The 14423-nt window shown below is 36.5% G+C and overlaps 1 protein-coding gene across 9 annotated transcripts in view; it reads left to right on the forward strand.

The window, feature by feature from the left end:
- The window catches only part of Galnt13 (polypeptide N-acetylgalactosaminyltransferase 13), a 682099-nt gene that overhangs the window by 67069 nt on the left and 600607 nt on the right, over nucleotides 1-14423 (forward strand). For all 9 annotated transcript variants that reach the window (XR_374098.4, XM_006498088.4, XM_006498091.3 and 6 more), the window contains one exon: nucleotides 13163-13402. Coding sequence is in view for 8 of the 9 variants with exons in the window: in XM_006498088.4 (XP_006498151.1) it covers nucleotides 13261-13402 (142 nt within the window). In the remaining variant the exon portion in view is untranslated. The remainder of the gene's footprint in view (nucleotides 1-13162; nucleotides 13403-14423) is intronic.

Here is a 14423-nt window from a genome sequence, read left to right on the forward strand (position 1 = left end):
GGCTTTCGAAATCTCAGTGACTCACTTCTTTCAACATGGACACACATACTCAAAAAAGGCCACACCTCAAGTAGTGCCACTCCTTGATGACTAATCATTATATATATATATACACATACACATACACATACACATACACATACACATACACATACACATACACATACACATACACATACACATACATATACTCCACTCCCAGGCCCCTATAGGTTTATAACAATATTATAATGCAAAGTTCATTTAATTCAACTTCAACAACAACAAAAAAATGTACATTTTTAAGAGAAAAGGAGCACCAGTAAGTGTATTGCCTCTAAATCTAGAGGTCAGGGAGATAAAAAAAAGTTTAAAGAAAAACCTAATGCAAAGTGGATCATTAGGAGTGGTGACTTCAGACCATGGCCCTACTTCTGATATCAGCTTATCTCAATTTCATTTAAAATTTATTTAAAGCTACTATTGCTGTGATGAAATACCATGACCATAGGGACATGGGAAGAAAAGGTTTATCTGAGCTCAAACAAGGCAGACACTGGGAGGCAGGGGGTAATGCTGATGCCATGGAGGAGTGCTGCTTACTGGTTTGTTCAGCCTGCTTTCTTGTAGAACCCACCAGTTCAGGGATGATGTCACCCACAATCAGCTGCCCCCACGACTCATCAATCACTAATTAATAAAATGCCGCATAGGCTTGCTACAGTCTAATCTTATGGAATCATTTTCTTAATTGAGTTTCCCTTTCTCAGATGACTTTAGCTTGTGTCAAGTTGACATAAAACTATCCAGCACAATTGACCCCTTGTCAGCTTGACACAAGAATACATCACCATTAAGCCACAGCCTTCACATTCATCCCCAAGATCCCTCATTAAAATCACAAATAACTTTTAAAGTTTCACGGTCTTTATAGATTCAAACACATTTAAAGCCCAAATCCTTTAAAATATCCAGTCTCTTTAAAAATTCAAAATGTCTCTCTCTCTCTGTCTCTGTCTCTGTCTGTCTCTCTCATTACTACTGTAAAAACAAGTACACAATCTCTTTTAAAAGATCAAACTGAGTTTTGGCCTTGTGTAAAAATCAAAATTGAGTTAAATACTTATTTACTTTAAGAGAGAAGATTCAGGAAACAATCAATATCAGATTAAAACAAAATCAAACTTCCAACAACATCAATAACACAATATCTAGTGTCTTGAATCCACTAACAATCATCAGTGCACCTCTAAAGGGCTTGGATCACATCTCCAGTCTGACCTCTGAGGCACACACGGTTTGATTTCGAGGTTAGAGTTGACTCCACCCCAGTGCTGTTGCAGTTGCTATTTTTGGTGCTAATTCCATGGTGGTGGCATGTCCAAATCTCCAAAATACTGGGATCTACTACAATAGTGCTGCACTTTATCCAGTAGCCTTTCCTGGCTTCTCTTCCGGAGCTCCAACCTTACAACACAGTGCTAAGCTTCAGCTGCTCTCCATGGCCCCTTCACACCTTCAAAAGCAGCAGCACAGCTAAGCTCACCTCCCTCCTTTTGATTCCTGGGCGAAGGTGGTAGGAACTCCACAGGAAATCAGAGGCTGAACCACCTACCAAGGACATACACAGGCTGGATCTAGGGCTCCCTGCTCATATGTAGCAGACGTGCAACTTGATCTTCATGTGGGTCCTGAACAACTGGAATGGGGGGCTGTCCCAAAAGCTGTTGCCTGTACATGGGATAGGTTCATTTAGTTAATCTGCCTTGAAGGCCTCAGTGAGGGATGAAGTGCCTAGACTCACAGAGACTTGAAGTGCCAGGGGTGGGGATGCACCCACGAGGATCCCACCTGCTCAGAGAAGAAGGGGAGTGGTGATTGTGGAAGGATTGTGCAGTGGGGTTACCGGGAGGGGGACATTGAGTGGGATGTAAAGTATGTAAGTAAAATTAAAATTAAATTAAAGAAAAAGGAAAAGGAAAAAAAATCAGCACAACTTTGTTGACTTACATTTCAGAGTTCAGCTTCTAGCACAAGGTACAACCTTGGCTATCTCTGGAACACAGCTTCTGCTTGCTTTCTCTCAGGAAACACTTTGCTGAAGATTTCATGTAAATGATGTTGGTCTCTTCTTAATCACACTAATTTCTCAGCTCCAGCCAAGCAGCATCAAGTAGACCAGCAAAACAAAAGTAATTAACTCTAGTAATTCTTGTTAACCACAGATGACTCTTAAGTCCCAGCTAACCAAAGCAAGAAACTGTCAGAATCACAAACTGTTTCCACTGACTCTGTAAACTTCCTCTGAGACTTCACAAGCCAGACCTCAGTTGTCTGTATTGCTTACAGCTTTCTTATGTCCCAAGCACCTACTGAACAGCCCACTGAGATCTCAATATTCAATGGCTTTTCTAGGAAAACGTTTCAAAGTCCTCCCTATTACACATGATCAGGTCTCTCATAGAAATACCCCACTATCCTGGTTCCAGCTTCTGTCTTAGTTTTCTATTGCTCTGAAGAAACACCATGACCATGGCATCTCTTATAAAAACAAAACCAAACAAACAACAAAAAATTCAACTAGGTCTTTCTTATAGTTTCTGAGGTTTAGTCCATTATCATAATGGTGGGGACCACAGTTGCACACAGGTAGACATAGTGCTGAGAGGTAGCTGAGAATTCTATATCAGGATCCATAGGTAACTAGAAGAGAGACACCCCTTGGCTTGGACATTTGAAACTTCAAAACCTACTTTCAGTGACATACTTTCTCCAACAAGGCTACACCTTCTCCAGTAGGGTCACACTTCTTAATCCTTTTCAAGTAGTTCCATTCACTGGTGAATAATTTTTGAAATATAGTAGCCAAGAGAGGCCATTCTTATTCAAACCACCACACTTTTGGTAGATAATATATCTTTATAGAAATTTTCTGTATGTATGATAATACTCACTGCTACATATGCTATCTGATTCTCCTTCCCACCCTCCCGCTCTCTCTTTCTGTGTGTGTGTGTGTGTGTAGAGAGAGAGGGAGAGAGAGAGAGAGAGAGAGAGAGAGAGAGAGAGAGAGAGGAGGGAGGAGGGAGGGAAAGAGAGAGATTATTAAGGGTCTGAAACCTGATTTTACAGACTTGAAAATCCATATGTCAGCTTGTTGTTATTTCATGTATATTGTCAGAACAAATTCCTATATTAGAACAAAAGACATAATTTTACTCATGCCACAGCAAATAGCATGCATTCCAATACATTTGTATCTGTTCCACTTGCTGTCATATCTTATGGAGCCTTTGTGAACAGCCCAAATGGATGCCTGCATACTAACTAGATTATACTTCAGGAAAAAAAATAGTTTTACTCAAAATGAACCACAAACTATAATGTCAAAAATCATTGTGTGGGTACCCACCATTGCATAGCAAGTGGGAAAACTCTTTTCTATGTTCTGGGGTGGGCATCACATTTAATTCTTCAAGATTTTTCACTGCCAAGACAACTGTCAAAATAGTCTAATAAGAACACTTGAAGACTTTAGTTTTTGGCACAGCCATTAGAAAGTGTAGATGTTCAGGAGATAGAAAAGGTATTGCTCAGGGATACTTATACTTTGGTCTCCAATGGCTTATGCTGAATTTTCACATGAGTATATCATCAACTGAACAATTCATTCATCTGAAAGAAGTTAGAATCAAATTCATTCATTATGCTTTTCGGACTTATTTAAGGCTGGTGGGAAAGAACTTTCAAGTAGCAGGGTGAAGCTAATCTGAAGCCTCAACTGCATTGTCATTGTCTGAGTCACTATGATTGTATCTCACCAAGAATGATTTCAAACATATAAGATCTAGTTCAAGGGCAATCAAGTATCTAGCATAAATAGAGCAAGGTTTAAATTCACCTGCTGATCTTTTGTTGATATTGCAGTAGGTAATAACACTTTCAATTCTAAATGCAGATTGATCATGGCCATTCTATTCCATGTACAAACCATAGTCCAATGGGTAATGCATCTTTCTAACTCATATTTCTCAGGACTTCACTATAGTTCTTGGTATACCATAAGTGAGCTTGGTATATGATCATAAGCATTAGAGCTATAGGTTAGAAAGTAGAATTTCACATGTTTTTTTTAGTAATCTATATTTTGTATCAGACTTTGTTGTGTTTTTGTTTTGTTTTCTTTTCAAGTCCGTCAGACTCACTATGTAGTTCTGGCAGCTCTGGAATTCTTTCTGTAGATCAGTCTGTCTTAGATGTCACAGAGTTCTACCTGCCTCTGCCTCTCACATGCTAGTACTAGTGTGTGCCATCATAGCCAGGCTTGTTTCAGACTTTCTATACACATCAGCTAAATGTAATAAATTGATATACAACATTGAAAAACTGAAATGAGCTAATTAATTTATTGAATATATCACAATGAGACTTTAAAATTATTCATATGATGATGCTGGAATGATCTTCTGCAGTGGTCGTGGAATAGTAAAGAGTAGGTCAAATATGAATGTAGAACCAACAGAATTTTCATGTAGATCCGATGTGGGATATAAAAGAATTTCTAAAAAAAAAAAAAAAAACCCACATGATATTTTTTAAAAAGTGTGTGTGTGTGTGTGTGTGTGTGTGTGTGTGTGAGTGTATTCATATTGTATGAGTTTATATGATTAGAGGCCAGAGGGAAATTCTGATCGCCTCCTCTACAACTTTCTATCTACCTTATTCCCTGAGACAAAGCCTCTCACTGAATCTGGAGTTGATTGGTTATGTGACTTTCCAGCATTCTGGAGTGATTCTCTTGTCTCTTTCCTCCTCCAGGGCTAGAGTTACAGGCACATGTGTGGCCAAGTCTTGCTCTTTAAGTGAGTACTTGGCATCAGACTCAGGTCTACATGCTTGTAGACCAAGTGCTCATCCTGATGGAGCTGTCTCCAAGCCCCTTTTTCTAAGATATGTCAGTTGTAGCTTAGGATTAGTGAAGACAGTTACTGAGTTGATTATTTTGATTAGACAACTTATTAGAATAAACTAATATTTTCATACCATATCAGGTGCTAAACTATTTAAGAGAGAACAGGAAGGTAGGGGTATGCATATCATGATGAGATATGCATCTTTCTTGAAGTTTACTGTCATATGATATATTCAAATTATTAGATGAATTTCTTCCTCATTATATAATTGAAGGAAATAATTCGGTTGAGAAACACAGATAGTGCAAGTAGAATATTATTTAGTAAAGTGAAACAAAGCATAAGGTCTCATAGAGATTAGCTCAACTATCTTGAAGGAGGAGTGGCTGAATAGTAGGCTTCGCATTGTGATGCTTAAGAAACATTTATGAATAATTGTGAGCTTGTCCTATTCCTCAAGTAGCAGATAATCCATAGAGGATTTCATTTGATGATACTGTTGAATATCCCTCAAAGGTGTCCGTGTGTGTGTTGGGGGGGGGGAGTGAAAACCATAATAAAAATGATGTATTGAAGCAGGTCTTTTGAGATCACAGCCCTGTGTTGAGTTCAGTTTGGTAACTGTGAATGTTTTCCACCTGAGTGCTCATTCAATACTAGGTGAAATTTAGAACAGAAAATAAAGGGTTAAAGAGAATAACCTCTACAAGCCATGATAAGGGTGCAACTAGCTGTTACATAGCCCCAGACTGTTGCTGGTAGCCTGGAGTATCCTATCTGGATCTGTACCCAGATGAAGCAAATCCTTGAAAATTTCCCAGGAATTTCAGTGGATGGTGCACATTTTAAACATAGGCACAAGATCCAGAAAAGTAGAAAGTAGGGGTCTGATATCTGCTTATACCCTTCCCTTCAGATCAGGGTGTCATAATGAATGCAATCAGATGTATATAGTTGAACCTAAATGCACATAAAAGATCAAATTACGGGCGTGATGGAACACACCTTTAATCCCAGCACTCGGGAGGCAGAGGCAGGTGGATTTCTGAGTTCAAGGCCAGCCTGGTCTACAAAGTGAGTTCCAGGACAGCCAGGGCTATACAGAGAAACCCTGTCTCCAAAAACAACAACAACAAAAAAAATCAAATTAATTTGTTTTAAGATAATTGTTAATGTTGGGATAGTTACATGATAACAAGAACTCATTATAGCAAATAAACTGAATCAGACAAGACAAGCTCATCAATAAAATATTTGAATATGTAAGAAGAGAGGAATTCCATTCTGAAATGACAGTTAATCCATTGAAACAATTGTACTTGCAGATATGGGTGGTGATAGAAGTAAGAATGTAGATGCATTTAATCTGTCAGTATGAAAAAAATCTGGTTGTGTTTTATCTGGTCTGCTAATTTAGAATCACAGTGGTAAATTGTGAGGAACAAACTAGAAATATCAGTAGAAAGAGGAGAGGAGAGGTGGGAAATTGCCTAAGGGATAGATTGATTTGTACAGGAACTGCTGAAGTATTGCGAAACAAGGAAAGTTCACTGTGGTATGGGCTTATGGATTTCAAATGTGAATGAATGGAAAAGGAAATTTGACACAAACTAGAATCATCTGGGAGTTGGGAGCCTCAGTTGAGGAATTGCCTCCATTAGGTTAGCCTTTAGGTAAATTTGTGGAGCATTTCCTTGATTGATGCTTGATGTGGCAGAACCTAGGCCACTGTGTACCAGTCCTGAGGTGTCCTGGATTATAAAAGAAAACAATATGAGCAATCCAGAGGCTGAATGCTTCTAAGCAGTGTTTTTCCTATGGTCTTTGATTTAGTCCCTGCCTCATTCCTACCCTGAGTTCTTGCCTTGGCTTCCCTCAGTTAAGGATTGTAACTTGTAAGCCAGATAACCCCTTTTTCTCCATGTTGTTTTTGGTCAGTGTTGGTCGCAGCACTGGTCAGCACCCACTTTTGGCTGCTTATTTGTCAAACTAGGGTTAGGGACGTTTGGTATATTACTTTGGTGGGGCTTTCATGATTGAGTTCCTTAAATAGTAGAATTTATTCTCCTAAAGTTTATTTTATTATGAGATTTCTTTTACAGTTTTAGCATTATCTTCATTTAGTGTGTGAAGTGGGCAGGGTGGGCTCATTTGCCATGACACTTGTATGCTCAGGAAGAGCTTGTAGGAGTGGGTTCTCTCTTTTCGCCATATATGTGATTCTGAAGATGAACATTATGTCATCAGGGATGGTGGAAGCCTGCTATTCTATTTCACTGCCCTTCCACCCCCACCCCCCCTTAGAGCTTTCTATGTGTCTGCTACATGGCTGTCTTCAGTCTGTGTTTTCTTGTGGTCTTTCCATGTCTATTTCTCTTCATAAAAGGACTGTAAGTATTGGATTCAGATTAACCCATAACACTTCATTTAACCTTGATTTTCTTTATTCGTTTATTTTCTTATTTAATTTGAAAAATATTATGTATTTTCAAAATTGTGTGTGTGTGCGTGTGTCCTTGAGTGCATGTTGATGTGCATCTGTAGGTTACAGCACATCTCTTTGGTTCTGTTTCTTTCCTGCCAGCTTGTAGTATTGATGGGTGGAATTTAGGTAATCAACCATGGAGCACAAGCACTTAGCATTTTAGAGTTCTCTTGCTGACCCACAATTACCTTCTCAAAGTTGCAGTCTTCATATATAGTGTGTCATATATAGTCATATATAGTGTGTCATATATAGTCACATCCTAATACATTGTGAGTTGAGACGTCAACATATGCCTTTTTAGCTGTGGGAGGAGTGAGATTTCTCTAATGACTAGTGTTGGACTTTTAAATTTTAAATATTTTAGAGTAAATAAGAACATAGATGGGAAATATGAGATCATGTTCTCATACAGATTGTTTTTTAATAAGACAGGATGCAATGGGAAAATCAGTTTTTAAATATATTGTAGACAGATGCTTAGGGAAAAAAGTAAGGTACCTAGGGAGAGGACATGTGTTGTATGCGTGTGTATTGTTAGGGAATATGAGCAAGGGATCTACCAATGTATCGCTAGCTTGAGCAATACTGTGTGCTCATTCCCAAGGCAAAGTAAGAGTAAGCTTATTAAAAAAATCCAGGAGGCCCAAGTGATTGGCATGGAGAACAAAAGTTCAGAATGAGATCAGAAAGGTTGTAAATAGATGGGAGTTCTTTTATCTGATATAATTGCTTTGTTAAACCAAATCCTGATGAGATCAGAGAATCATGATACTTAGACATGAGATCTGTTTTTACCTTACAAAGAAAGTTTAATTTTCATTGAAGTAAAATGCACAGATCTCAAGTGCGCACATTTTAATGAGTTTTCAGTATCACAAAACCTGTGTAATTCATACCTCTTCAGGGGATACATTTATTAAATGCAATATTTCTGCCATATAATGTATTTATTTTCCAAGTCCCTAAACAGTCCCATATCGGACATGTACTGTGTCTGTAAGGATGCATGGGTGTCCTCATACTTCTTCCTTTATTTGAAGGTAGTTCTGAAAATATTATTACTGTTATAAATAATACCACCAGCTAATATATGTTTAGTTCCTCCCATGTGGCAGGGAACTTTGCAAGGGCATTACTTGCCTCAACCCATTTATATTTATCTCAGCTTTTTGTGGTAGGTACTACTTCTTAGGATTTATAGACAGAAAAACCAAGTCAGTTAACATTCAAGTAACTTTTATATATATATATATATATATATATATATATATATATATATATATATTATATATTATATATATATATTGTTGTGCTCATTTTGTGAACCCCAAAAGACCACTAAGTAGCCAGTTCTGAAGTTCTGATGTAATTGCACAATGGTCTTTATTCAAACTTGAGCTTGGGTCACACTCTCATCCTTATTGACACAGCAGGATGGGAGGGTTAAGCCCTAATTCTAGTTTCAAGCAAGCATCCACAGAGGCAAGCAAAAAAGCAAGGGCATTTTCAGGTTGGCACATATCTAATTGGGTGGCTATTAAGGAATTTGTTGCTCTTTAAAATGATTGGCTGGTGCTGGGGAGCCAAACCATAAACTTTCATATGTAAATATCTTTAGGTACAACTGTAACTTTGCTTTCTTCCTGATTGTTAGTTGTTAGGGAGTGACTTGGATACCCCTTTGACCTGGAGATCTGTGCTAGGTACAGGCCTTGTGTTTAACTTGAGGAGTTCAAACTTAGGACAGGTTCTTTAAGGTGGACTTAGTCTTGTCTTTCAATACAAAGTTTATGCAAGGAGGTTTCTTACTGGTTTAATGAAATGTTATGACCTATTTTCCCTTTGTGCAGATACAAGTGAGGAAGCATTTCTTTCTATTCCATAATCTTTACAGAAAAAGCACGTACTTAATTTTACCTTTGTTTTCCTCCTTCAGTCTTAGTGTATACCTTTTGGCTGTGAGTGGGTTCTCCAGATATGTGCCAACGTTCTATCTTCAGCCACTAAAAGGACAGCTTTTCCCCCCAATCATATCTGGAGCTAAATAACTATAAATTTTTATTTTTAGTCACTGATTTATAAATGGATCTATAAAGGAAATGTACATAACTGTATAGTCCTTCTCAGTGAGTTTGTAATTATCTGAAATGTTAAAATTTTTCCAAGTAAATGAAACTTTTAGAAGCTCTATCAGCAATTTCAACCTAGCTTCTAGAATACTCTGCCAGCATTAAGTATAGCCTCATAAATTAGATTGAAAAAATTCTCTCATTATGCAATTTTCTACTAAAGAGAATATATGCCTACAGATAAAAATGTCTAATAGCAGCTATGCTATATTCCACAGGGAAATAATAACCTTCTAATTGAAAACCCAACCAAAAAAAGCAATGCCCTCATAAGACTTTTGTACTAGTCTTAATATGATTGTTTTCAACTATCTTAAAATTTACCTAGGTTTTAATTTTTATATTTGAAATCATCCTTTTTTTTTTAAAGTAGGAAAATACTGCATATTTTTAGACAAAATTCCCATATTATCTCATGTAATATTACTTATGTGGCAAGCAAGAAGGAAACTTGACTTGCTAATGGGTGCTTGATAAGCTTTTGTTTCTTAAAACTTTCCTCCCTAGAGCAAAACTAGGAAAAAGCAAAATATTGCTAGGCATGGTGTTTGTTGTAGGCTTGTGAGCTCAGCACTCAGGAGGCTTGAGCAAGAGGATTGTAGGATGAAGACCCACAGAGGATATGGAGGGAGCTTCTCTGTCTACTCATTACTTACTTAAAGAAATGTAAGAAATAAACAAACAGAGCAATAATTGTACTAAAAGATCTTTGAAATAATTAGAAATGCAGGCAGATGAACCTCTCTGTGCTGATTGTTCATGCTCTATGTTTGATCAGTCATCCAGATATATTGTACAAGTTTGCTTTCATCATTCCCTGACAAGCAAAAACAATAGGTGCAAATAAGTAGAAGTGTAGCGGAATAAACGTATACTACAGATGGTGAGTCTCTTAAATAACCGAGGCTACCAACTGTGCTTATGTTGTTAGTAGTTATGTGTACTGTGCCATTTTCCTGCTTGATATGGTTTGCTTTCATAAGGAGCATTAGAGTGCACATACAAGAGAGTTATTCCACCTGGACCAGAGAATGAGACACTGCTTTTATGGTAGAGATACACTTAAGTCACATAGAATTAAAAATTTGACACACACACACACACATATATGTGTGTTAAGTGTGTCTTGTAGGCAGACAAGAATATACAACTAAGTACTGTCACTGAAATAGTTGAGTTGGACTCTTCTCACTGCTGTAGTCTTGCTGTGCAAATCTAATAGGCTGTGAAAGTGGGATAATTTAAATAATTCTTGAAGTCATAATAGGATGTGATTCTGACTCTCTATCATAACTGAAGTTAAAATTAAATTCTTCATAACCTCAATTGCTAGACTCTTATTAGGAAATGACTTATCTTAGGTATTTTAATATTTAATATTGTTACTTCAGAGTTTCTTGCAATAATAATCATACTTTTCTTTAAAAGTCTCTGTCTTGCCTGAGCCTCATAATACTTTGTGAGGTGGATAGGGCAGGAAAGATGTTATCAACAAAAATGCAGTGTGCAGAGAGGCAGAATGCCTACGGTCATGTTTTCATTTGATGACAGAGCCAAGGGCAGTGCTAGCCCCACCTTTAGTATCATTTATTGTGAGGTATTTCTGCTAGGGAAGTTGAAAAGATTCAGTAGGTATTGTTGTTATATACACTTCTCCATAGGTTTCATTTTTTTCTACAATAAATTGAAGGGATGAATTCTATCTTAGAGTCAAAGTAAGAGAAAATTTTATAGACTGAGTTGTCTCATTTTTCAGGTTTAAAAATACACACAGCGATAGGAATATAAGCAGGAAAAGCTGTGCTCTGGTTACTAGGACTACAGGCAGAGTTCTAACATTTAGCTTTCACTTTTATAGAAAAGCAAAATAAAGAAAGGAAATGTACTAGATTATTAATATTCTAACACTGTCTTTTTTTCAAGAAAAAAAACTCCAGATGTTATGTAATTTTTGAATTTCCACACATGATCGATCTCTATCCTTTGGTAAATATTTATCCATATTTCTGAGTGGATATAAATTTTATGTTGTTGTTGAAATTAGAATCTTTGCTCCATTTATATGAATTTTGATTTTGAATGTGTTATTAGTTTTTATTGGTTGTCATAGGCAATATTTTTATTATCTTAATCTACTAAATTAGTTATGTAAATTTAAAGGGGACTTTACCTAGCAAATTGTACTTTGTCATACTATTTTGAAACATAGTCATGAAGTATTTCAATTATCTTTGTCCTTAATATTATTCAGCTAAAGTGTCTGTGTCAAACAATCTTATTCTTCTTACATCTAACAATCTGAACTTTACATGGTATTTATCCTTTTATTTTGTGGTACTAGGAATTGAACTTATGTCCTTGCCTATGCTACCCAAGAACTCTCTACTTGATGCTATGCTATCTTTTTTCCTTTTATTGAAAATAGATTTTTCACATAGTATATGCTGATTGCAATTTCCCCTCCATCAATTCTTCTCAGTTCCTCCTCACTCTTATTCAGATCAATACTTGATATTTAAGAGTAAGTAATATGAGATTATGTTTGATTTGATATATTCTTTATACAGAAAATAGTTACACAGTCATTTCTCAATGTGACACACACACACACACAAATATGTTAAGGCATTCATTTTTATTTCTTTGGATGGCTCTTAAGAATTTTGTGGCTTTTTGTTTTGTCCTTTACAATGTATACTTGTTTATTTTTCATCAATATATTGTTTCTCAATGATAAATAGGTCAAATACACACTATGCTGAGACATACATCTTTGTATTTTTCTACGTAGGTCGGATAATTTTAAGACTAACAAACATTGATTTATTTCATAAATTGCTGATAAGTTGATCATCTTAGTGTCTTTTTTGTGTGTTTGAGTGGTTTTTAAGTTTTTACTTTGAATCAGGGGCTTCTCTCTAGCTGTTCTAGAAGTCACTCTGTAGAACAGACCAGCCTTGAAATCACAGATCTGTTTGCCTCTGCCTCCCAGTGCTGGGATAAAAGGCATGTGACGCCATTGCTCAGCTAATTGATAATTGTTCAGTAAGATCCTTGGTAAGCTTGATTGCACTTAATCCTAGCAATTCCTTAGATGTGCCACTGTTGTGCTTATTTCACAGATTAGAAAATGGAGGCAAAGGAGGTCTCCAAGGAATACCAAGTGAACAGACTGAGAGTTGCCCATTATCTAAATGTCAGCTGTTAGCCTCTGTAGAACATTGTTATTTCATAATGATTTATCTTGCAAAACAATATTGGCTTGCTAAAAGAACTATAACAGAGTAAGTGTGCCTTATTGACATCATGGTTCTATAGAGGACAATATGATAATTTATAAGTAAAGTAAAAGCCATTGGAAGAAATCAAATAGTTGTCAAAGTCTCACCCTGCAGTAGTGAGTACTCAGGGACCATATGCTAGAATCTTACCTGCCTGGCTGGTTAAAGTCTGAGGGGCTTCAGTTTTACAGTTTAGGACCTGAATGCTAATATACCTGGGAGAATGAATAAATGAACTAAGTCATTTATCATTTTGTATTCTACCTACTTTGTACAAAGCATACCTCCATCATGATGAGCATTTATTTATTTATTTATTTATTTATTTATTTATTTATTTATTTATTTATTTATTTTTCTGTTCCAATATAGTGGGATGCATCTTGCTTTTGTCCTGGAGATCACCTCTGTGGCTTGGATATATCTCAGGAACACCCGTCTTCAGTCTCCGTATTGATTAGTAATCAAGCATGAGGAGATTTGTCTACTGCAAGGTGGTTCTGGCCACTTCTCTGATGTGGGTGCTTGTTGATGTCTTCTTACTCCTGTACTTCAGCGAGTGTAACAAGTGTGATGACAAGAAGGAGAGATCCCTGCTGCCTGCGCTGAGGGGTGAGTGCTCATTGGAAAAGAGCTGCTGATGGTCAACAGAGTAGGAGACCTCAAAATAGATGAGTCCTGCCTGACTGTGTTAGAAGAGCATTTTAGCAAACTGTTCACACATATTTAACCATATGGAAGCTGCTATACTTGTGTAACCTTAAGTGTCTATGTGGAAGACATGACAGTAGCTATCCAAATCCTAAGATAACTTCCAATTTTCACCATTTCCAGTGTTATCTGATGGTATATAAAGAATTATTTTGGAATGTTCCTATTAGACAGTATGTGAAGTCTGTGATTTCAGAAACCAACCACATTTAAAGATCAATCTCATAGCTCAGAGAGGAAATGATACAAGAGTGAGATGAGCGAGTACTGAGACAATTCAAGATTAATTCTTCTTGGAGGCCATCTGAGTCTTAGCTAAAGTCTCCAGGCTAAAGGCAAAAAATAATAATTCCTAAGAATAGCAAAGATTATTATGTCTTTAAGGATCAGTTTCAAGGTCTAGATAGTGGCAAATTCTAAATAAATATGATAATGTATGTTAAATTGTGATTCAGGAAGGAAGACACGAGTTTCAATGTCTGCAAATAGTTTATATTCTGTTCTGTGACATCAAGATCCAAAATATGTATGTTTCTAAACTACAATAAATGTGACTTCTAACCTTTAAAACATGCTTAAGGGGATCAGTTCATTGAACTAAGATGTAATCTGTGCTTAATAATATTATATATTATATATGCATACAAAATAAATATTTACCTTTCAGTTTAAGATGAAATGTTTGAATCTGTAAATTATTGAGTTATGATTTCCATTTATTATTTTTTTAATTTACAAGCTTAAAGATTATTCTTTAGTCAAAAATACTCTGATAAATGAAATTAAGCTGACAGTATTTTGCTGGAGGAAGCATAGGAAAGCATACAGCATTTTTGAAAATTACTTCTAGTTTAGAGTGTTTTATACAGCTTTCAAAAATGATCTTGCTCAGCTGGAAAGATTGTGAGTATCTTCCTCTTTT

Source organism: Mus musculus, chromosome 2 (genome assembly GCF_000001635.26).
Source record: "Mus musculus strain C57BL/6J chromosome 2, GRCm38.p6 C57BL/6J".
NCBI lineage: Eukaryota > Metazoa > Chordata > Mammalia > Rodentia > Muridae > Mus > Mus musculus.